The sequence below is a fragment of the Stenella coeruleoalba genome (genome assembly GCF_951394435.1).
Source record: "Stenella coeruleoalba genome assembly, chromosome: X".
Lineage (NCBI taxonomy): Eukaryota > Metazoa > Chordata > Mammalia > Artiodactyla > Delphinidae > Stenella > Stenella coeruleoalba.
Window position 1 is genome coordinate 36,741,388 of NC_137152.1, and position 24,254 is coordinate 36,765,641.

The 24,254-nt window shown below is 38.1% G+C and overlaps 1 protein-coding gene across 5 annotated transcripts in view; it reads left to right on the top strand.

The window, feature by feature from the left end:
• JADE3 (jade family PHD finger 3) overlaps positions 1-24,254 on the top strand; it is a 151,722-nt gene that overhangs the window by 78,511 nt on the left and 48,957 nt on the right. For 4 of the 5 annotated variants that reach the window (XM_079910191.1, XM_079910188.1, XM_079910190.1 and 1 more), the window contains 3 exons: positions 1,667-1,723; positions 2,495-2,574; positions 18,922-19,079. In XM_079910191.1, coding sequence (XP_079766317.1) covers positions 1,678-1,723; positions 2,495-2,574; positions 18,922-19,079 — 284 coding nt within the window. In that variant the 5' untranslated portion in view covers positions 1,667-1,677. Of the gene's footprint in view, positions 1-1,662; positions 1,724-2,494; positions 2,575-18,921; positions 19,080-24,254 lie in introns of all 5 variants that reach the window. The other variant, XM_079910187.1, reaches the window with a different exon arrangement.

Below are 24,254 nucleotides of genomic sequence, written 5' to 3' on the forward strand. Positions count from 1 at the left end.
GGACTCTTACTTTATGTACTGAGTTGTAGATTTTCTTTAATGAGTGCTTCTTCATTTTCTGTATGCCCTTAGGACCATTTCCAGAGATTTTATTTTATTTTATTTTTTTAAAGGGAACTTTATTTTTATTTATTTATTTTTGGCTGCATTGGGTCTTTGTTGCTGCACGGGCTTTCTTTAGTTGAGGCAAGTGGGGGCTACTCTGTTGCAGTGCATGGGCTTCTCATTGCTGTGGCTTCTCTTGTTGTGGAGCATGGGCTCTAGGCACACAGGCTTCAGTAGTTGTGGCTTGCAGGCTCTAGAGCAGAGGCTCAGCAGTTGTGGCGCACGGGCTTAGTTGCTCCGCAGCATGTGGGATCTTTCTGGACCAGGGCTCGAACCTGTGTCCCCTGCATTGGCAGGCGGATCTTAACCACTGCGCCACCAGGGAAGCCCTCCAGAGATTTTAAATGAGTGTTTTTTGTTTATTTTTTAAGTAATTTTCACCAGTTTCACTGGGGAATGGATCCACAAATCTCTTCACATTGTCATGCCAGAAATGGAGCTCTACTAGCTTTTTAGCATACAGTTTTGTTTCTGTTACTCCTGATTGCTCATAGTGGCCTTGTACTTGGATTTCTATCTCCTTGGTAGATTGTGAGTCTCTTGAAGGCAGTAGCCCTGACCTTTATTCCTTGTTGGATCATGATTGTCCCTAGTAGCATTTTATATACTGTGGCGCATAAAAGAATGTTAGTTATTGACTGTATCACTGTCTTTTCTAGTTTATATTTTCCGCACTTCTTTTGTGACTTAAAGTGTCTTACCATGTTTTCCTTTTTTTCTACTCTCTAGTGCTGATGTGTTCCCAGAAAGGTGGTGCCTCTTTTTTATCTGTCACTGGTCTCTCTTTCTCTCTTTCCCTTTCCCTCCCTCCCTCCCTCCCTCCCTCCCTCTCTCTCTCTCTCTCTCTCTCTCTCTCTCTCTCTCTCTCACACACACACACACACACACACACACACACACACACACACAAGGATGCTTAAACTATTGGAAGTTTTAATTAAAAACATTATTTTTCACGATATAGGAGCTTTCTGTAGCATTTCTTGCGATAGATAGATATAATTTTAAATTAGGCTAGTTTGTGGGATGGGAACAGGTAGAAAGTGAGAAAGGGGGAGAAAGGGCAGGCAGAAAAGCAATGGTTTGTGCTTTTAAAGATGGGACATGCCTCACTTGTTCTTTCTTCAGCCAGCCATGTCTCATGCCTTTTTAACCTTGGCCCTTGACAGCTCTGCCTTTGCAACTGCTTTTTCCTTTCTTGCTCCTCTCTTATTGGGGATCCCTGGCTGATGATGACCCTGTGGCTGCCCCCCTTTGTTTGGGTGGACAGTGGTCATGTGGCCACATCTGAGGCTCCAGCCAATCCTATACCATTCATTCTCTGCTGCTTGGATTTCCTCCTAAAGCTAATATGTGGCCTCACCCAGTCTTTGACACACTGTGTATTGGAGAATTTGGTAGTACTCTTCTCCCATCACTCTAGGTCATTTGAGAATATTCTTAACAGAAATTATTTGATTTGTGTGATTTGCCTGCTGCTGCTTCTTGAGCAGTATTGACTGCCCTCTGGGATGGGTATGTGTGGGTTGACTATTTTATTCAGTGTTGTTCTCTTTCCCAGGATGCTCCAGGATGAAACGTCATAGAACTCTCAGCAGCAGTGACAGTTCAGACGAGAGTGAGTAGAACCAGCGAACAGCTGGTAACCTCTGTATCTGTAATCCTTGAGGATTTCTTTGACTTGAGGACAAGCTGTTTCATGCTTCTTTTAATGGTTAAAAAATAATGTTTCTAGGAAGGAAAGCTTGGAGTACCATTTTTCTTATTTAAATTTCATTAGACATAGATAAGTTAGGTGAGAAAATTGGTTTTATGCGGCATATAGCATTTTGTTTTTCACTTTTTATTTACCCAAGCAACAAAGCCACATCTACCAATGATATAACAGTCCTTTTCTAGAAAGTAAGAAAAGTATGAGAGCATAATTGTAGGCCCTACAGTTCTATTTGTAGCTCAGGTACTAAGTGTTTGACTGGATGAGTCATCATTTGTAAAAGACAACAGCTTTATTAACAGTAGCATTTGGGGAAGTGCTGAAGGTTACACAGATTACCTGCTCCACATTTTTAGTTTTTTCAGTTGCTTTTGCAGATACTTTTTCTCCAGATGGAACATGAATTGTGTTATTCCAAGTTATTATGAAATATGATTACACCAAATTGAATCTCCTCAGCGTTAGCACTGTTGAAGCTTTTGCACCCTGGGATGTCACCCATAAATGTCATTAAACTCCATTATGAAACTTTTTTGGTTGCAATTTAACTGTTTTCTTCAGTGGTATGAGGTCACTGTGCTCTTCTCCACCATATATTTCATATTCTTTTGGATGACATTTAGTTATAATAGCAGGTAATAAGTCTCAGTATGTTTTTCTAATTATCTTTTGCAGGTCCTTCCACTTCCTTTACTTCTGGCTCAATGTATAGGAGCAAGTCAAAAATTCCAAATGAACACAAGAAACCTGCTGAGGTGAGATCAGATATTAAATTCTTAAGACTTAAAAAATAGACAGATAGCTACCTTCTGCCTACATATCTACAATACCCAGATCTTGGAGACGTGAGGAGTAAACTACATGCCAATGGATAGGCTTGTTTTCTGATGAACTTTTTTGTTTTTCAAGAAAGATTCCGTTTCCTTTTTCCTTTGGGGAAAACAGTAACCTTCACTGTGCTTTCATTTTGGTGATGACACCTAAGTGCATGGCTTTAGAATATAAATCCTCTCCTAGCCAAGAAGTCAAAGGGAGCCAGATTTGGAGAATTGGGAAGGACCAAAAGAGCCAAAGATCTGGCCTATGATAGGAAAGAGCTAAGTTGGCAGGTGGGAGGCAGTGCAGGAAAGGATAGATGAGGAAGTTGTGGATAGAGAAGGAAAGGACTGGATTGGAGATCTGGGCTCTGGTATGTCCTCACAGCCTTCAGAGCACTACCACCAGGCCAGGAAAAATGGGCCAGTCCTTGTGAGGCTAGTCGTCTTCTGCTTCAAGGGCAGCGAAGTGCCAGGGTTGCATCTGGATTTGGTAATTGTTTTATGAATCCTACAGACTTTCCTCTGTGATAATTAAATGATGAGAAACTGACCTTGTCTATCTTCACTTCTACTATGAGTAGTCTTCCTTGGCTGCAAAGGAAAAGGGAATGTATTAGTTAACTGTTGCTACATTATACGATATCACAAAATTATTGGCTTAAAGCAGCACACATTTATTATCTCAGTTTCTGTGGGTCGGGAGTCTGGGCACAGCATGACTGGGTTCTCTCTGTTCAAGGTCTTTCAAGGCTGTAATCAGTGTGCTGGCTGGGCTGTGTTCTCATCTGGAAGTTTGACTAGGGAAGAATTTGCTTCCAAGCTCATTCAGATTGTTGGCAGAATTCATCTCCTTCCAGCTGGAGGACTGAGGTCCCTGTTTTTTCATTGACTTTTGGTAGAGTACCACCCTCCACTCCTAGAGACTGCTTGTAGTTCTTTGCCATGTGGCCTTCTCCATAGATCGTCTCAAAACACAGCAGCTTACTTTTTCAAAGCCAGCTAGGGGAGAGTCTTTTACTCCAGTCTGCTAAGACTGAGTCTTTTTTTTTCTTTTTTTTTTTTTTGCGGTACGCAGGCCTCTCACTGTTGCGGCCTCTCCCATTGCGGAGCACAGGCTCTGGATGCGCAGGCTCAGCGGCCATGGCTCATGGGCCCAGCCGCTCCGCGGCATGTGGGATCCTCCTGGACTGGGGCACGAACCCGTGTCCCCTGCATCGGCAGGCGGACTCTCAACCACTGCGCCACCAGGGAAGCCCAAGACTGAGTCTTATATAACATAATCATGAGAATGGCATCCCATTACATTTGCCACATAACATAACCTAATCGAGGGAGTGACATCCCATCATGTCTGACATATTCTGTTGATTAGAAACAAGTCCAGGTTCCACCTGCCCTCATGCAAGTGGTGGTGCGGGGGGGGGGGGGGCGGCATTGCTTTAGGGTGTTAGCCAGAGAGAGCATTTCTCCCTTTCTCAGAGGTCACTTTTCATTTTCACCTTTTGCCAGGGACCTTTCTGGGCAGAGTAGAATATCAATGTGTATTTATATGTGTCTGTGTCATGCAGAAAAACTTAGGGAATAAAACGCACATAAACAGGAGCAGAACAAATTTCCCACCTATCCAGAGGAGGCTTTGACTACAGAATGGTGAGAAAGAAACCTTGCTACTTTCCCATTTAGGACAGCCAGTCCTCGAACATAAAGTGACTCAAGAGCTTTGAGTCTTAAGGCCTGCTGCCTCCGAGTCAGTGAGAATATCAGTCTTTTGTTGCAAGAGATAGGGGACCTGGGCTACTGGAAGCAAATTTTTTCATTTATATGTCCCATTCTATTATAAAAGAGAGAACCTGATATTGTAGGACAAAACCAGCCTTGGCATTAGAAAAGATTGATTCCATGTGTTGCTTGGCTGGTTTATTTCATCTCTCTGAAATCATTTGTTTTGTCATTATAACATGGATGTTATCACGCCTACCTCTCATAGGTACCATTTATTGTAATTTTCTGTGCCAAGAGCTTTTTATTAGATAATCTGATTGTTTCCCAAAATTAAGCAATTGTAAGAACCTCCTTGGATGCTGCCTTCATTTAAAATTTTTATTTAATAACTTATTTATATCAGTATGGACTGACATATATTTATTTTATACTTTGGGTTATAATCCAGTACTACATAATATATTGTATTGCTCAAATTATTCTATATATCAGTGAAATCATCTCTCTTATTTTTCTCTTTTCAATTTCCATTGATTTCTGCTCTTACTTTTATTATTTTCTTCCTTCTTGCTTCAGTTTTATTTTGTACTTTTTCTAGATTCTTGAGGTAGATGCTTAGGCTATTTGAAATTTTTCCTTTTTTCTAGTATAAGAATTTTAGTGCTATAAATTTCCCTTTAAATACTACTTTAGCTGCACCACATTAATTTTGGTATGTTTATTTTCATTTTCATCCATTTCAATATTTTTATTTTCCTTGAGACTTCCTCATTGATCCATGGATTATTTAGAAGTGTGTTGTTTAGTTTCCAAGCGTTTGGAGACTTTTATTGCTATCTTTCTGTTATTGATTTCTAGTTTGAGTTCATTTTTGTCAGAGAACATAGTCTGTATGTTTCAGTTCTTTTACATGTGTCAAGGTTTGTTTTCTGGCCCAAGATATGGTTTATCTTGGTGAATGTTTCATGGGCACTTGAAAAGAATGTGTATTCCACTGTTGTTGGGTCCTATTGGTTGATGGTGTTCTTCTGTATCCCAGCTTATTTTCTGCCTAGTAGTTTTATCAGTTGTTCAGTTAGGGCTGTAGCAGTCTCCAACTGTAATTGTGGATTTGGGTATTTCTCCTCTCAGTTCTATCAAATTTGCTTTGTGTATTTTGAAGGTCTGTTGTTAGGTGCATACATATTTAAGATTGCTATATCTTCTTGGTGAATTTATCATCATGTAATGTCCCTCTTTGTCTTTGGTAATTTTGTTTGCTCTGAAGTCTATACTATCTAATATTAATATCATTTCTGGCTTTCTTTTGATTCCTGTTTACATGGTATATGGTATATTTTTTCCATCCTTTCACTTTTCATTTATACATATAATTTTTATTTGAAATGAGTTTCTTGCAGATGATATATAGTTGGGTCATTTTTTAATCCACTCTTTCAATCTCTGTCTTTTAATTGGCATATTTAAAACATTCATATTTAATGTAACTTTTACTACTGTTTGGTTTAAGTCTGCCATTTTACTATTCTTCTGTTTGTTTTCTCTGGGTTTTTTGTTCCTCTTTTATTTTCTGTCTTCTTGTGGATTACTTGAACATTTTTTTAAGTTCCATGTTGAGTTTCCTTCTTCTTTTTCTTTCTTTTTTTTTTTTTTTTGTTGGCTGCACTGCACAGCTTACAGGATCTTAGTTCCCCAACCAGGGATTGAACCTGGGGCCTCAGCAGTGAAAGTGCAGAGTCCTAACCACTGGACTGCCAGCGAATTCCCCCATGTTGATTTTTCTATGGTGGTTTTAAGGGTATATCTTTGTGTAGATTTTTAGTGGTTGCTCTTGGGAAGCAACCTTTAAAAGGGAGGGCCTTTAACAAACATGACATCAGTCTCCTGATCTCTACATTTTACCACTTTGAAGTAAAGGAAGCTTACCACCATTTGGTTTGTTTATCCACCCCACCCCCACCTTTATCATATAGTTGTCTTAAATATTTTCTCTACATACATTGAGAACTACATTAGACAATGTTAGAATATTCGCTTCAACAGTAAAATATTATTATAAAACTCAAGAGGAAAAGGGTAGTCTATTATATTTACCCGTATTTTTATTCTCTTGTTCTTCCTTTATTCCTGATGTTCCAACTTTCCTTTTGTTTATTTCCTTTCTATATGAAGAACTCCCTTTAGCTGTCCTTTTAGGGGGAGTCTGCTGGTGATAAGTTCTCTTAGTTTTCCTTCATTTGAGAATGTTTTGGTTTTACCTGAAGGTTATTTTCACTTGATATAGAATTCTGGTTTGACAGAACTTTTCTTTCGGCACTTGAAAAATGTGCTACTTCCTTCTTGCCTCCATGGTTTCTAATTAGAGATTGCTCTCATTCAAATGGTTGCTCTCCCGTAGGTAATCAGTCATTTCTTTTCCAGTTGCCTTCAAGATTTTTCTTTGTCTTTAGTTTTCCAAAGAAAACTTTAGAAATCCATGCCTGGGCATGGATTTCTTTGGGTTTATCCTGTTTGGGCTTTGATCAGCTTCCTGAATCTAAGTTTATATCTTTTGCCAAATTTGGGAAATTTTCAGCCATTATTTCTTCAGCTATTTTTCAGCTCCACCTTTTTTTCTTTTCTTCTTTTGAGACTTCAACTGCATGAATGCTAGATCTTTTGTTATTTCCCACAGGTCCTTCAGACTCTTCCTGTTTTTTCAGTGTATATTCTTTCTGTTGGTTAGATTAATTTCTCTTTTTCCCTGTTTCTTTATTCTGTTAATTCCATTATTCTATTGAACCTATCCTATGTGTTTATTTCAGTTATTATATTATTCCATTTCAAATTTTCCATTTGGTTATTCTTTGTATCTTCTTATTTCTTTGCTGAAACTTTCTTTTTTTGTTGTTTCAAAAGTGTTTGTAATTTCTTGTTGAAGCATTTTTATGGTGGCTGCTTTAAAATCCTTGTTAGATAATTCCAACATTTGTGTCATCTCAGTGCTGGTATCTGTTGATGGTCTCTTATTCCTGGTTCTTAGTATTATGAACGATTTCCTATTGCATCCTGGGCTGGGTTTTTGTTTTGTTTTGTTTTGTTTTTTTGTATTATGTTATCAGACACTAAGTCTTATTTAAATCTGTTTTAGCAGGCTCCCATAATAACCACACCAGTGGGGAAGAGAGACACTGACTTTTTACCACCAGTTACACAATTCCTAGGCTCCCCATCCTAGTTCTATTATCTCTCTAGGAAGGTAGTTCTGTTATCCCTCTGGGAAGGGGGAAGGTTGGCTCATTACTACTTGGCAGGGGTGGAAATCCCCACTTTGTTACCTCCACTGATAGCAGGGGCAGTGGTGTGGTAAGGGGTACTGCATTACTGATGGGCAGTGGTGATAGTCCAGGCTCCCTATCCAGTCTCTGCTGATATCACATTGAGGAGGAGGAATGCCTTATTATTGCTGGGTGGGAGTGGATGTCAAAGCCTCTCAGGTGATGTCCACTGATGCCACAACAATTGTTCTTTTTTAAAAGACATTTTAACATCTTTTTGAAATATAATTCGTACAGCATACAGTTCATCTACTTAAAGTGTATAATTCAGTGGATTTTAGTATATTCACAGAGTTGTTGGGTAACCATTACCACAGTCTAAATTTAGAACATTTTCATCACCCCAGAAAGAAACTCCCTATCCATTAGCAGTTAACTCCCTGGGCCCCTACTCCCAGCCACTGGCAACCACTAATCTAATTTCTGTTTCTACAGTTTTGCCTATTCTGGACATTCCATATGAATGGAATAATACAATATATGGCTATTTGTGTCTGGCTTCTTTCATTTAACATAACATTTTCAAAGTTCATTCATGCTGTAGCATGTATCAGTACTTCATTTCTTTTTTATGACTAAATGATACTCCATTGTATGCATATATCACATTTTTAAAATCCATTCATTAGTTGATAGACATTTGGGTTGTCTCCATTTCTGAAGTATTATGAGTAATGCTGCTGTGAGCATTCATATACACGTTCTTAGGTGGACATATGTTTTCAAAAACACCTAGGTGTAGAATTGCTGAGTCTCATAGTAACTCTGTTTAACCATTTGAGGGAATGCCAGACTATCTTCCAAAGGGGTCTCATCAGTTTACACTCCCACCAGCAGTGTACAAGAGTGTTTGAAATTTGTTATTGCTATGGGTACCAGAGACTTGGAATTCCTCAGATAACTTTGTTTTTGTCTCGTCTCTTGACTTTTCCCCTTGTGCTTGTCCTCAGAGAGATTTTGTCTTCTACAGCTCTCCTAGCTGTAAGCCACTGTTATCACTGGAGGCTTTAGTGTGGTGGTAGGGTATGAGGGAGGGGTGGTGTTCTCTACTCTTCTGATTATGTCTCAGTCTTTGGGGTGTGTAGTGGTCCTGTGTCTGGGGGTGAGGTTGGGGAGGTAGCCTTCAGGGATAGAGCATTTTTGCCCCTGCCCACTATTTTCCTGAATGCCTGCAGCAGGTATCCTCTGGTATTCTCAGTCTATGTCCTTGAAGTTTTCTCTCCTGCAGATGAAGGCTTTTTTCTCTGTTGAGTAACACAGGGAAGCTGAGGCTGGGTGCTTTTCCCTTCCCACAGCACTAGTCCAGTGCCCTCACTTGAAATCCTTCCTCTGTAGATGAAGCCTTTTGTTCAATAAGGGAGCCAGGACACTGAGCACCAGCGACCCAGACAGCACCACTGGGGGAGCTTTTTCTCCAGGTTCTCCCCCATCTTCCCTGTGAGTGGCCTCCTGGGTTTCTAGAGAAAAAGCTTACAAGAAGGTGGGAACCCCCTATGACTACAGCTCCCAGAAACTTCATATTCTCATAGTAGGCCCCACTTAGCCCCCAGAGATTCATCAGAATTTCTAGTTTAATGTTCCTGCTGTGGCTTCTGCCCCAAGTAAGGAAATGCTCCTGTCCTGTGTCTCCCTGCAGGCGTGCTTGCCTCTCTTTGAGTTTGACTATTTGTCCTGTGACTCATTTCTCTAATGGCTTCACAAAAACTCGTTAATTTGCTGCCTCTCCTGCCTTTTTCTTCTTGTAAAGATGAGAATTTCTTTTTTCTGACTCTCTACAGGTCCAAGATGAAACCTTATTTTTTAGTCATTGAAGTGCAATATAAATGATTTTTTTAACTGGGGCTTAATTGGCTGCATTGATAGACAAATATTTTCTTTGATGTTTAGTGCTTTGGTGAGATTCCTGTGTGTGCCTCCCTGAGTTATCCTCTAGAGGAGTATTTCCTAGGGGTGTGTGAATTCCACATACGGTTCAGGGGCTTTGGGACCTTCTGAAAATTGTATACAGACTTTTAAGGGTATGTTTTTATGTGTATTTTTTTTCTGAGCTAGTAGCCTTCATCTGATTCTCAAAAGGGCTCCTATTCTAAAAGATGTTTTTAAAAAGCTAATTGCCCTAGAAAAAGCTCATAGTACTAGATGACCAATTTGAATATATTAAAAAGTCTTTTATTCTTTCTCAAAAGCCTGCATATTTTCACCTAATATTAGTCTGACTGGTCTATAAAATATATCAACCTATCTTAAAAGATTGACTGCATATCTTCTCTAGGCCCAGAGTCTCATTTATTATATCTAAGACTTTCATAGCAACAGAGTGAAAGCTCATATATTTTAACTCAGCAGAGAACACTGCATACTCTCAAATAGAGCCTATTTATATCACTTTACCTGTATTTCTAACAAGCTTGATTATTTGGTTTTCTGACCCACAGCAGATAAAAAGTACTAAGCTTGCAAATGCACACTTACTGCACAAAAAGGGACATTGAGGAATGGGAGAAAAACTTTCAAAGCAAACCTCAGTTGTCATCTCTTGTATGAAAATTGCTCACATCTCCAAGTCAGACTCAATTGTTCCTCCTCCTCCATTAACAGGATGTATATGCCTCTGATACAGGGTAAGGAGAATAATCAAACCTACCTAAGCAGCCCAAAAGTACATTGCTTTACGGGAATCGATGTTCCAGTTGATGTCAGCCCATTAGCCATCAGAAATGTCCTATTTATTCTTTATAAGAAACCTAAGAATTATTTAAACTATCTGAAAAGTATTTCCATGATTTTTAAAGTTTTAAACTTAGAAATTGAATAAGTTTTGCTTCATTGGAAAAACCAACGTGGGACACAGTATCTTGACAACACTGGCTACTTTTGTTGATATAAAAACAAGCTTGTATTCTTTGCTAGGTTTTCTCTGCTTTAAGTGGTTGATTCTTTTAGATAACCTGAAAAATCTTTTCTTGCCTTAAGATTGTATAATTCTAAGAAAATCACTTACGGTTAATTCCTCTTGATTAAATAGAGTTACCGTGTTTGCAGCTGTTTTTTAATGCTTTGGGGGTGACATCTGTTTGTCGTCAGTTATGTATTTCAGATTTAGTGACTATGAATCAAAACTGATCAATCTCTCTGCTTCATTATACATGGACCAGACAGTGTTCCCCTTTGTGTCATACAGGAAGCACATGTTTTGGCTTTTCCTCTAAAAAATGTCACAGAAATGTTCAGACTAGCTGTGCTTATAAGAAACTGCCCACTGAGAGATGTTAATGAGAACAGTAAAAGCCAGAGCTGTCCATGAAGGGCATTTTCATTTTGTGGCTCTGGCAGGTTAAGCATTGATATTCTAATTGAATTCATAGTGAGGCCTCCTTTGTTTCTGCAAGCATCTGAGAGGCCAAGATGTGCATGCACTGTTGGACTTGGCATAGCTTCTGGGCTGTATGTTAGCCTGTGAATCCCCTCTTTGACCATAAATGAGCAGATATCTGGTAAGTACAAAGCATTTTTGTTTCAGGAACTTTTGGGGAAACTACCAGTGCATATAAAATAGGCACACAGTTAAGAACTTGTAAAACTTCTCAACTTCATTACCTAGGTCAATGTCAACATCCAGATCCCTCATTCACAATCTTTAATTTAGCAACGAATAGCCATGTTTCATTTTGTGAAGTTTCTGTATTACCGCATGACCTATAGAATGTTGGTTAAAGTTCTCGATGGAGCTCTTGCTTGGGAACACTGTCTTTGGGAGTCAAACCATGCATGTTTTAGTTGAGCCCTGAACTCACATCTCCTTTTACCCATCAACAATTACTTTATGGACTAGAGAGGAGAATTCAGCTATATACTTCTTGCTGCTTTTAGAACTAAAGCTGAGACTATGATGATGATAATAAAATAACTGCAACTAGAATTTATTTAGCAGTTACAATGAGCCCAATACCATGCTAAGACCTTTACATAAATTCACCTATTTAATCCCTACAACTACCCCTATGAGGTAAGTGTTCTTATCCTTGTTTTACAAATAAGTAAATAAACATGGAGAATTTAGACAGCTTCCCAAACTAGTAAGTGGTGAAACCAGTAGACCAATCCAGGCAGTCTGTCCCGGGACCCATATTCCTCTCTTTAAAGATTTTTTTTTTTGTAACGCTTTTCCTATTTCTTTTCTTTTTTAAATTTATTTATTTTTGGCTGCATTGGGTCTCCGTTGCTTCATGGGCTTTCTCTAGTTGCTGAGAGCGGGGGCTACTCTTCATTGCGGTGCGCAGGCTTCTCATTGTGGTGGCTTCTCTTGTTGCAGAGCATGGGCTCTAGGCATGCAGGCTTCAGTAGTTGTGGCTCACGGGCTCTAGAGCACAGGCTCAGTAGTTGTGGCGCACGGGCTTAGTTGCTCCTCGGCATGTGGGATCTTCCCGGACCAGGGCTTGAATCCGTGTCCCCTGCATTGGCACATGAATTCTTAACTACTGCACCACCAGGGAAGTCCTAAAGAAAATTTTTAAAAATAAATTTATTTATTTATTTATTATTTTTTGCTGAGATGGGTCTTTGTTGCTGTGTGCAGGCTTTCTCTAGTTGTGGCGAGCGGGGTAGTTGTGGTGAGCAGGGGCTACTCTTCGTTGTGGTGCACAGGCTTCTCATTGTGGTGGCTTCTCCTGTTGTGGAGCACGGGCTCTAGGTGTGTGGGCTCAGTAGTTGTGGCTTGCAGGCTCTAGAGCGCAGGCTCAGTAGTTGTGGTGCACGGGCTTAGTTGCTCCGTGAAATGTGGGATCTTCCCGGACCAGGGCTTGAACCCATGTCTCCTGCATTGGCAGGTGGATTCTTAACCACTGCACCACCAGGGAAGTCCCCTAAACATTTTTAATTTCACTTTTTACCATATAAAACATTTACCTGGTTCAAATATCGAACTATGAAACAAAATACATTCAGAAAGATTCAGCTTTTGTCTCTCTTCTCCCTATTTTCTCCTCTTTCCTCTGTGCTGTTTATTATTATTATTTTTTAGTTCTTCGTTTATCCTTTTATTGTTTATGAAAATATATACAAATATGCATGTATGTGTGTGCCACTATATGTATATAAAGCTCATACCTCTACCCAGGATACACTGTAACTATTTTGCCTGTGTTTATTTTATAAACCTTTAAAAATGACTTTTCTTACCAGAAGCAGATTCATGAGACCAGTCTGGTAAATGTATTTCATATCACTTTGCAGATATCTTCCTGAGTACTGAACTTAAATTCCTATCCCCTCTTCAGCATTTTATGTTCTGCCTCATACTTGAAATGTTTGACTTCTACAGCAAGATAAGGCAGACTCTTGCACTCTGCCTTGAGTAAAAATGCTTCTCTAGAAACCTTGGATCTGATGCTGTTTAATCTGGCTAGCTTGTAAAATTGAAATCAGGCTTACCATGTAAGTCTATTTTTTTCTAAAGGTGGAAGGGAAGTTTACAGTAGTCATTGGATTTAGCCTTCATTTGCTTAAGAAAAATAGGTATGAGTTGATTGGTATTTCTGCAGTCCGAGGTTCCCCAGACTTCACAGAGTGCCTGTTCCCTGGAAGTTTACTATTTCTGAAGCAATGGACAAGGGCCAGATTTCATTGGCCTCTTTGTCTAGAGTCTTCAAGTTACTCTTCTGTTTGGTAAATGTGTGTATTAGTTTCCTAGGGCTGCTATAACAAATTACCACAAACTGGGTGGCTTAAAACAGCAGGAATTTATTTTCTCACAGTTCTAGAGGCCGGAAGTCCAAAATCAGCCAGACTGCATTCCCTCCAAAGACTTTAGGGTAGATTCCATTCCTTGCCTCTTCCAGGTTCTGATAGCTATCAGCATTTATTGACTTGTGGATTAATGAATCACTCCAGTCTCTGCCTCCATGGTCATAATCCCTTCTCCTCTTCTGTCTCAAATCTCCCTCTGCCTTTCTGTTATAAAGACACTTTTTATTGGATTTAAGCCCCACCTGGATATTCCACGATGATCCTTTCATCTCAGAATCCTTAAGTTATTTATATCTGCAGAGATCCCATTTCATATAAGGTAACATTCACAGGTTCCAGAAATTTGGATGTGGACATATCTTCTGGGGGGCCACCATTCAGCCCACTGCAATATGTTTCCAGGCTACTTAGGAAACTCTACAAAACAGACTTTCATAAGCAGTTATATCAAGTATGAAGACATGGCTTATGCTGTGTGATTATTGTTAATCCCAAAGCATGATTTTGCAATCAGTTGATTTATTTTGAGAAGTGTATTGTATGGAAAATAATGAAATATTTTATGAGGTTGAAAAATACTTGGCTCTAGTATTCTTTGCAGAGCTAAGGTAGGATTTCCCACAGGCAGTAGTTGAGCACAATTGTAAATTGCCACCGTGTCTTAACCACTGTCTCATTAAAGGCACTCTGGTAATTTATAGAAATGGATCAGAGTGTTCAGCAAAATGGTGATTCAGTTTCTCCAACTAGCCACCCAGAACACTGAGCTCTGTGCAAAACATGTTAATGGATATGTCTGTGATCCTCTCTTACCTCCTTATACAAAGCATTATGTAGTAAACCACCGGTTTTCTGTTTCCTATAGACTTAGCTTTCTCCCTGCACAGTACCCAATTAACTTTAATTGGTTAGGATTTTTGGTAGGAAAGTCATTTTGTTGCCACCTCGACACCAGCATGTTTAACGTTGGTTTCCTGCTCAGGTCATATTATTCATTCTAAATCTTCCCTAAATGAAACCAACAGGCATTTGTAGAGTTGTCCCTGCAGAATAGCAAATGGAATGAGTCCTTATGCATTTAAATGACATCATTCGATTATGTGATAGTTCAGTCCTGTACTCTGTGAAATGTCAGTTTAAACAGAACTACACCAACTGAGAATTAATTGCTTTCTTGTACCATGCACTGTGCTTCAACTTTCGTGTTACACATAACTTGGACAGTGTTTCTCTTCAGAGAACGTTGATTAGCATTAAAGGCTAAAATGTTTGCTTGATGGCATCTCTTCCTTTGATAATCCAGAGATGTAGACACATTTACCTTAAACCTGCAAGTGGTTGTTTGATTTTTTTTTCAGAATTAGCACTTAGTAGGTGAGGTATATATCAGTGTATGTATGCTTTTATATGAAAGTTTATTCCCTCATTGTTTAGGCATTAACTGGGCCTTCATCAGTGAAATCAGTACCAGGTTAGCTGAAGAACTCATGGCATTCTTCTTTCCTGTTCTTGAAAAGGCAGAATCACAAAGCCTAAGTTGCCACAGCAATTTAAGTCATGTTCCCAGGCTTGTGAGTACATTTCTGTGCCTGTCAATCACGCAGGAGCCCGTTCAGTCAGAGGATAACTGTACATCAAACTTTAGATGGGTATTCATTCCCATATTGTCAGTACCTAACTGTGCTTAAGGTGCAGAAAATGGACTATAGGGAATCTCTTTGTCTCTGTAAGTCCAAGTTTTAGCTGTACCCATATCATCATCCCCTACCTCTGGCCTTTGAACTTTCCACACAGCTAGGGATCCTTTGCCAGGGGTAAGGTTAAGGCTCGCACTGGGAGCCTCTTGGCTGCCAGAGTAAGCATATCATTTGTGTCCTCCTCACCCCTGTGCACACTGCTGTGCAAAGTGGAGCTGTCTATACTTTGTTTCTGTTTTTGTTTTTCTTCCTGGAAAAGCATTTTTTTTTATTTTATTGAGGTATAGTTGATTTACAATGTTAATTTCTGCTGTACAGCAAAGTGACTTTAGTTATACATATATATATTCTTTTTCATATTCTTTTCCATTATGTTTTTTTAACATCTTTATTGGAGTATAATTGCTTTACAGTGCTGTGTTAGTTTCTGCTTTATAACAAAGTAAATCAGCTATACATATACATACATCCCCATATCTCCTCCCTCTTGCATCTCCCTCCCACCCTCCCTATCCCACCCCTCTAGGTGGTCACAAAGCACCAAGCTGATCTCCCTGTGCTATGTGGCTGCTTCCCACTAGCTATCTATTTTACATTTGATAGTATAAAGTAGTCCATGCCACTCTCTCACTTCATCCCAGCTTACCCTTCCCCCTCCCCATGTCCTCAAGCCCATTCTCTACATCTACGTCTTTATTCCTGTATTCCCGTCCTGCCCCTAGGTTCTTCAGAACCATTTTTTTTAGAGTCCAGATATATGTGTTAGCATATGGTATTTGTTTTTCTCTTTCTGACTTACTTCACTCTGTTTGACAGACTCTAGGTCCATCCACCTCACTACAAATAACTCAATTTCGTTTCTTTTTATGGCTGAGTAATATTCCATTGTATATATGTGCCACATCTTTATCCATTCATCTGTCGATGGACACTTAGGTTGCTGTAACTGTGTATACTTTGCAAGCCTCTGTACAAATAAATTTGAAAACCTGGATAAGATAGATAACTTACCATGGAAATACAGATTACCAAAATTGACCCCATTGGAGGTAGAAAGCTTAAAGAGATCAATTTCCAAAAAGGTAGAGAAAATTAATAAGGAACTACCCCACTAAAAAGCACCAAGTCCAGATGGTTTCATAGGGACCAGATAGTCCCAATAATTCTCAGATTATTCTAGAGCATTGTAACGCAAGGAAAATGTCCTAATTCCCTTTATGAAGCATGCAAAACGCTGATACCTAAATCTAAAAGACAAAGACAATACCAGAAAAAAGGAAAGAAAGAAAACTGCAGATAAATATCACTCATGAGAATGATACAAAAATAATATTAGAAAACGAATATAATACCATATTAAGAAAATAATATATCATGACCAAATAGATATTCATTCTAGAAATGCAAGTTTCAGTATTAAGAAATCTAATATTATCATATAGCATATTAATATATCTAAGGAGAGAACTATATAATTATTTCCATATATGCTAAAGAAGTCTTTAATAAAATTCAGTACTTAGGCATTATAAAACATTCAAGAAAATAGGAACTGTAAGATACTTTCTTAACATTATAACATAAATATGACATAGTCTTCAACCTAGTATCTTATTTCATGGGGAAACAGTAGAGGCATTTCCACTAATTTCAGTGAGAAGACAGATATGCCCACTATCCCCATTACTATTCCAAATATCAGTAGAGGTATTAGTCAGTGCAGTTAAACAAGAGAAACCAATTAGAGACATAAGACCAAGTAAAGATGATGCAAAATTCTGTTTGCAGATGATGCAATAGTATATTTAGAAAACCTTAGGAAAGTCAATGATAAAACTAACTCAGGCCATAAAAGAATTTAGTAAGGTGGCAGGATATGAAGTTAACATATAAAAATCAATAGCTTTTATAATCAGGTGGAGGATATTAACACGCCTGGGGTATGTTGTAATGCAGGAAGTTAAGGAAATACTCAAAAAGGGGTGGGATGTGTCAAAAGAGCACAGGTGCAAGCCAAACTGAAAGAGCTCCCAGTGACCAAAGGTGGAACAATTTAAGCATCAAAATAAACAACAATAATACTGAATTGTAACCCAAAGAATAAAATAGATCCATGAGTCTATAATGATATAAATAAATAATTGAATGAATGAATGAACGAACGAATGAACAAACAAACAAATAATAAATAAGGGAGAAGGGGCAGGTCTCTTTTACAGAGGAATTCCAATTAATAAATGTAGAACTGAGGGAAATAGAAAATCACCATTAGAATACCACAGTAATAACTGTTACAGGCAAGGTATCTATTCGTGGATGCTAAAATTAGTCCATGACAGTTTGAGGAGAAACAGGATGTTTTTATGATTTCAGAGTATCTCCTCTAAGATATTTATTAATTACAAAGGAAAATATAGTAACCTAACAGCTGAGAAAACCAGCGAGACACACTACCTTAACCAACTGATAAAGTTTAACATCACCACTAATAAGACATTGAGATCATACATTCCTGATATAATGGGATAAGAGGGTCACAGCAACCTTTCTATGGCATTTTTGCTCAAAACTGAATAACCTCGGTGAGAAAACATCAGACAAACCCAGATTGTAGGGACATTCTATAAAATATATGACCAGTACTCTTCAGAAGTGTCGAGGTCTGGAAAGACTGAGAAACTATCACAAATTGGAGGATACTAAGGAGACATGACAGCTGCTGCAGTGTGGGATCCTGGATTGAATCCTGGAACAGAAGGACATTAGGGGAAAAATTAGTAAAATTTGAATAAGTTTTGTAGATTAATTATAGTATTATAGTAATGTTAATTTCCTGGTTTAGGTAATTGTACTCTGGTTATGTGAGATGTTAACATTAGAGGGAACTATGTGAAGGGTATATGGGAGCTCTGTACTATTTTTGTAACTTCTCTGTAAGACTAAAATTATGTCTAAGTAAATTTTAAAATTAGGTGATAGCTAAATAAACGATTATAAGTTATTTATTTATTTTAAAATTAATTTTTATTGGAGTATGGTTGCTTTACAATGTTGTATTAGCCTCCACTGCACCACAAAATGAATCAGCCATACACATACAGTTATCCCTTCCCTTTTGGACTTACCTCCCATTTAGGTTACCACAGGGCACTAGGTGAGTTCCCTGTGTTATACAGCATTTTCCCATCAGTTGTCCATTTTATATATACGTAGTATCAATAATGTATATGTGTCAATCCCAGTCTCCCAATAAGATCATCTATACCATTTTTCTAGATTCCACATATGTACGTTATTATACGATATTTGCTTTTCTCTTTCTGACTTACTTCACTCTGTATGACACTCTCTAGGTCCATCCACATCTCTACAAATGACCCACTTTCGTTCCTTTTTATGGCTGAGTAGTATTCCATTGTATATATGTACCACATCTTTATCCATTCCTCTGGATTATAAGTTATCATAGGATACTTGTTGCTTAATTTGAGAGAGTTAAGGATTGTTTGTTTTACGCAGACTCTTTAAGAGTAACCTGTATTGTTGATTTAAATTCAAGGAGCCCAGAAAAATAACTCAGGAAGTACCCCTTTACTCTTTATTAAATCCAGAACAAGCTGGCTTCCCTGTCAATACTTCAGACTCTTTACAAATAGAAGTTGATCTGGCCATTTACGAAGTTAAGAGATGTCTCTCTTGTTGAAGTGCAGAGTGGGTGGGGATGGTCTTTTTAAAAGGAGAACATTAAATGGTGTTAGTTCCATAGTGATGATCTTCTCAAGGTGTATGCAATGTCTTCCCAGGTATTCCGGAAGGACCTTATTAGTGCGATGAAACTTCCAGACTCTCACCATATTAATCCTGACAGTTATTACCTCTTTGCGGATACATGGAAGGAAGAATGGGAAAAGGGAGTCCAGGTACCAGCCAGTCCAGACGCTGTTCCACAGCCTTCCCTCAGGTATTTTTATGCTTGTATCTTTGATTTACGGGATGAATGCTCTTATGGTTATCTGTGTGCTGCTTGAGGAGAGACTTTGAGTGGCTAATTAAACATTTATAATGCAAAGTCACATACCATGTTCAGCAATTCACTCAGACCAATGGCAGATTATACCAGCCTAGGATAGGTCAGTAGTTGAAGTCAAGGTCGTTTATTTAGGGATAATATATGTACCTATTCACAGGATAAAACTGTTTGAAGTCCAGTCTGAAATTATAAGGTTTTGGAGACCAAGATTTCCCAGTCTGACACAATAATCAGTAGCATTTATTAATTAGCCTTTGAAGAGAAGCAGAACATTAATTACATAACCCCATAATAACCCTATTAAGTTGCATGACAAGTTGCTTCATTTTAATAGGGGCTTCATAGTGATAGCATCTGTAAACAGAGCACCAAAACATACAGAGTTTGTAAAATGCATAAACCCAAATGAAAGGGGGTAACTGGAATAATTAGGTTGACCATAAGCACACAGCCTTCATTTGCAAAGACCTGAGAAGAAAGTTTAAGTAGGAGAGGACTTTTCTGACAGAGGAAGTAGTAAGTTTAGCTCCTCAAGAGTAATGACTGGTTTTGGAAGCCACTTTTTCTTACTGGTCTTTGTGTTCCCAGTGCTTTGCACAAAGGCCAGCATGAAATAAAATGCTTGGTATAAGTTCGAGCGAGTGAGGGAAGGAAGGAAAGGGAAGGAATAGAATCAGATAAAGGGGCTGGTAGGACCTGCTGGTTACTATGAGAAATGGTACATCTCATTGTATAGCTATCTATTTCTAGTACATATTAGGTTCTTAAAGGTCAGAGACCACATTCTTGAATTCTCAGCCCCTAGCAGCAGGTTCTTAGGTCTTAGTCATATTCCAGAAATGCTTGTCAAATCACTTCTAAAAACCCAAGCCCAGGCTGTCCCACCCACAGAGAGACTGTCTATGTTCTGTTAAGGAAAACTTCACAGTCTTGCCCAGTACACTTATGGACCCTTACTAGTTCATCATCATTGCCACCATCCTCCTAGAAATCACAACAGCATCATGAATGAACATAGGAGTCAGGCATTTTCATGTCCTTATTGTCAGTATTTTTATATACTGTTGCAGTAACTGGGGAGCCTAGACTTCCACCTTAAACCAGCATTAATGATGCATCCCTCTCCCTCCCATCTATCATACTATCAGAGGAGACTTTCACCACTCCTTAGAGGTAATGAGGACACCTGCTCCCCCCACCCCATGGTATCAGTGGAGGCCACATAGGGAGTAAGGTGCTCTTATCAATCCCAGCAAAGGAGGTATCAGTGGAGGCCTAATGGGAAGCCAGAACTCTCAGCTTCACCCAGTAGTAACAAAGAGTCCCTGCCCCGGATGTCAACACAGGCCAAATGGTGAACCAGGACATATACAATCACCTGGCAGTGATGAGATGATATCCACCCCCAACCTGATCTCCATCCAGAGCAGTGTCAGAGGAAGCCAGTCAAAACAAAAGTTTTAAAGAAGATCCAGAGTCTCATAGCATAATCCCCAAAATGTCCAATCTCCAGTGAAAAAAATCACTCATATCAAAAACTAGGAAGATCTCAACTTGAAGATAATCAGTAGATGCCAGTACCAAGGTGACAGATATTAGAATTATCTAACAAAGACTTAAAAGCAGCCATCATAAAAATGGTTCAGTGAGCAATTATGAGTACACTTAAAGCAAATGAAACAATAGTATCCCCCCTTTCATACCTGATATTGGCAATTTTTATCTCCTTTTTTACTTGCTATAGGTTGGTCATTTTTACTGACCATTTCACAAGGCCATCTTTTTGTTTCATTATCTTTTCTGTTTTTAATTTATTTCTGCTCTTCTCTCTATTACTTCAATTATTTTAGTTGCTTTGGATTTATTTTGCTCTTCTTCTTATAGTTTCTTGAATTGGGAGCTTAGCTTATTGATTTGAGACATTTCTTCTTTCCAATATGAGCATTTAGTGTTAAAAATTTTCCTCTCATCACTGCTTTAGCTATGTCCCACACATTTTGGTGTGTTGTATTTTCATTTCATTCACTTTAGTGTATTTTTTCCTTTGAGACTTCTTTCACCTTCTTTTTTTCCCTTGGGACTTCTTTTATTTAAAAGTGTGGTTTTTACTTTACTTGGATATTTTCTTATCTCTCTATTATACTTTATTTGGATATTTTCTTACCTCTCTATTACTGATTTCTAGTTTTGATTCCATTGTATTAGAGAACACTCTGTATAATTCCAATTTGTTTCAATTTGTTGAGGTTTATTTTATGACCCAAGATACAGTCTATCATGGTACATGTTCTGTGGGTGCTTGAAAACAATGCCTGTGCTGCTGCTGCTGAGTGGAACACTCTATAAATGTCAGTTCAGTCCTGTTAGTTGATGGTGTTGAGTTCTTCTATATCCTGGATGATTTTCTGTCTGTTCTATCACTTACTGACAGAGGTTGAAGTCTCCAGCTATAATCGGGGAATTGTGTTTTTCTCCTTTCAGTTCAATCAGTTTTTGTTTCAGATATTTTGCAGCCCTGTTGTTTGGTGCACATACATTTACTATTGCTATGTTTTATTGGTGGACTGATCGTTTCTTCATTATGTAATATTCCTCCCCGTCTCTGGTAATTTTCTTTGCTATGAAGGCTACTTAATCTGATATTAATGTTGTCACTCTTGCTTTCTTTTGAGTAACGTTTGCACTGTATATCTTTCTCCATTATTTTACTTTTGACCTACTTATATGCTTATATTTTAAGTGTGTTTTTGGTAGACAGCATATATTTGGATCATGTTTTTTAATCCATTCTGCCAACCTCTGACTTTTAATGGGTTTAGACCATTTACACTTAATGTAATTATTGATATGTTAGGGCTTAAGTCTGCCATTTTATTTTATTATGTGTGTATGTGTGTGTTCTCTGTTTTTTATTTCTCTCGTTTCTTTTTCCTGCCTTCCTGAGGGTTACCTGAACAAATTACCACAACTTACCCAGTGTGAAATAATCATTTGAAGAGCCCCATAACTATTAATGAAATTGAATTTGTAATTAAAAACTCTCCCTAAAAATACCTCCAGGCCCAGATGCTTTCACTGGAAAATTCTTCCAAACATTTAAAGAAATAAAAAGTGATGATACTGGAAGAGAAATTTGAATCAAACTAAATGTAGTTATAGAATAAATAGTTGACCATGGGAATGTGGATACACTGTTGCAGTTTGAGAGGAACTAGATATGCAGCTAGAGGAACTTAATGAAGGCAAACTTATGGACATAAAGAAAGTGATTGTGATGAAAAGAATGAAGATGCCCCAGAGAAAATGATGCCAGAAAAAAACTGCACATTAATGGAACTCTCAGAAATTTTTTCAACAGTCAAAGCACAAAGGACAAATGTTGGAAACTGATCCAAGTTCATAAAGCAGTATGACAACTTGCCAAGACATAGAAAAGGTGCTTGCTCTGTGTCATAAATTTTGTAATTAAAAGAAGGAGTCAAGCACTGTACTCTTGATAAGTTTTTACAAAGAGATAAAAGAGTTTAAATTCTCAGTGTTTCAAATTATAGTGTATTAAATACATATTGGTTTTACTATTTTTTATTTTCCTATATAGTTATAGCCAACAGTAAGAGAGTAAAATGCTTTGACAAAAATTTTAAAGGTCACTGAACAATCACAGTTTTCCCCATTGATTATTAAGGTTGCTTTTCACAGTTTCAGTTTGCACAGTCATTTTTACAGTACAGTACCACTGTGCAAAGCGAGGACTACCTGCTTTAGTGACAGCAGATCAGTGGTTTTTTGGAAGTGGCCAGTGGAGCAGGAGGATACAAGGAAACTTTTAGAGGTGATGGATATATTTATTATCTTGGTTGTAATTCTGGTTGCACAAATTTATATGTGTATTGGAACTTGTTAATTTGTACATTTTGAATATATGCAGCTTAATATGTAATTTATACCTCAATAATGTTAATAAAAGTATCATCCATGTATGTAATTATAAATATATGTTTAAATATATAAACAATCATCACAAATAAAGGAGTGTATAGATGGTAATAAAATGTGGTAGTGGGCACATGAAGGCACAACAGTATGTGATTAGAAGAGAAAAGGAAGAAAGACAACAAATGTGACTATAAGCTACCCAAGAGCAGAACCCTTACCGTCAAATAGTAGGTTTTCAATATACGTTTACTATTGTAAGGAGAATAGGATGAAGGAAGGAAAGAGGAAAGCAGGTGGGTATTAGGAAAGAAAATTAGCAAACAACCAAAAGATATTATAGTTGACCCTTGAACCACATGAGTTTGAACTGTGCGGGTCCACTTATACGTGGTTTTTTTTCAGTAGTAAATACTACAGTACTACACAGTCTGTGGGTGGTTGAATCCACAGATCCAGAACCACAGATGTGGAGGGCCAACTGTAAATTATGTGTGAATTTTTGACTGCATGAAGTGTCAGTGCCCATTACCCCTGTCTTGTTCAAAGATCAACTGTACATTCCTACCAGCATTGTATGAGGATTCCATTTTCTCCACATCCTAGCCAACACTTGTTATTGTCTGTATTTTTTATTGTGGCCATCCTAGTAGGTATGAAGTATATCTCATTGTGGTTTTGATTTGCATTTGCTTGATGGCTAATGATGTTGAGCATCTTTTCTTCATGTGCTTATTAGTCAGTTGTATATTCTTTTTGGAAGAGAGCTTTTCTGCTTTATTACAAAGAGAAGAAGCCTTTATGTGGTCAGAAAAATACAAGGTTGATCTTTTTTCCCTTTCTGTGAAACACTACTGTTCAAACTGCAAAGTGAATCATCTCAGTTCACCTCTTTATGTTCTATCACATTCACTTTGGAATGGCTGCCTTTGGCTGCTGAAAATCTAACCCTTTAGTGAAAAGGGTGACAAAGTCCCCTGACCAGCAGTTCTAGAATATCCCATTTTTACTTGGTGCTTTGATGCATACCTCCTATATATATTTCTTCTTTGGAGAAATTATTCACATCTTTTGCCCATTAGAAAAATTTGGCTATTTGTCTTTTTATTGTTGAATTGTAAAAGTTCTTTACGTAGTCTAGGGTTTTTAAAAAATATTTATTTGGCTGCACCG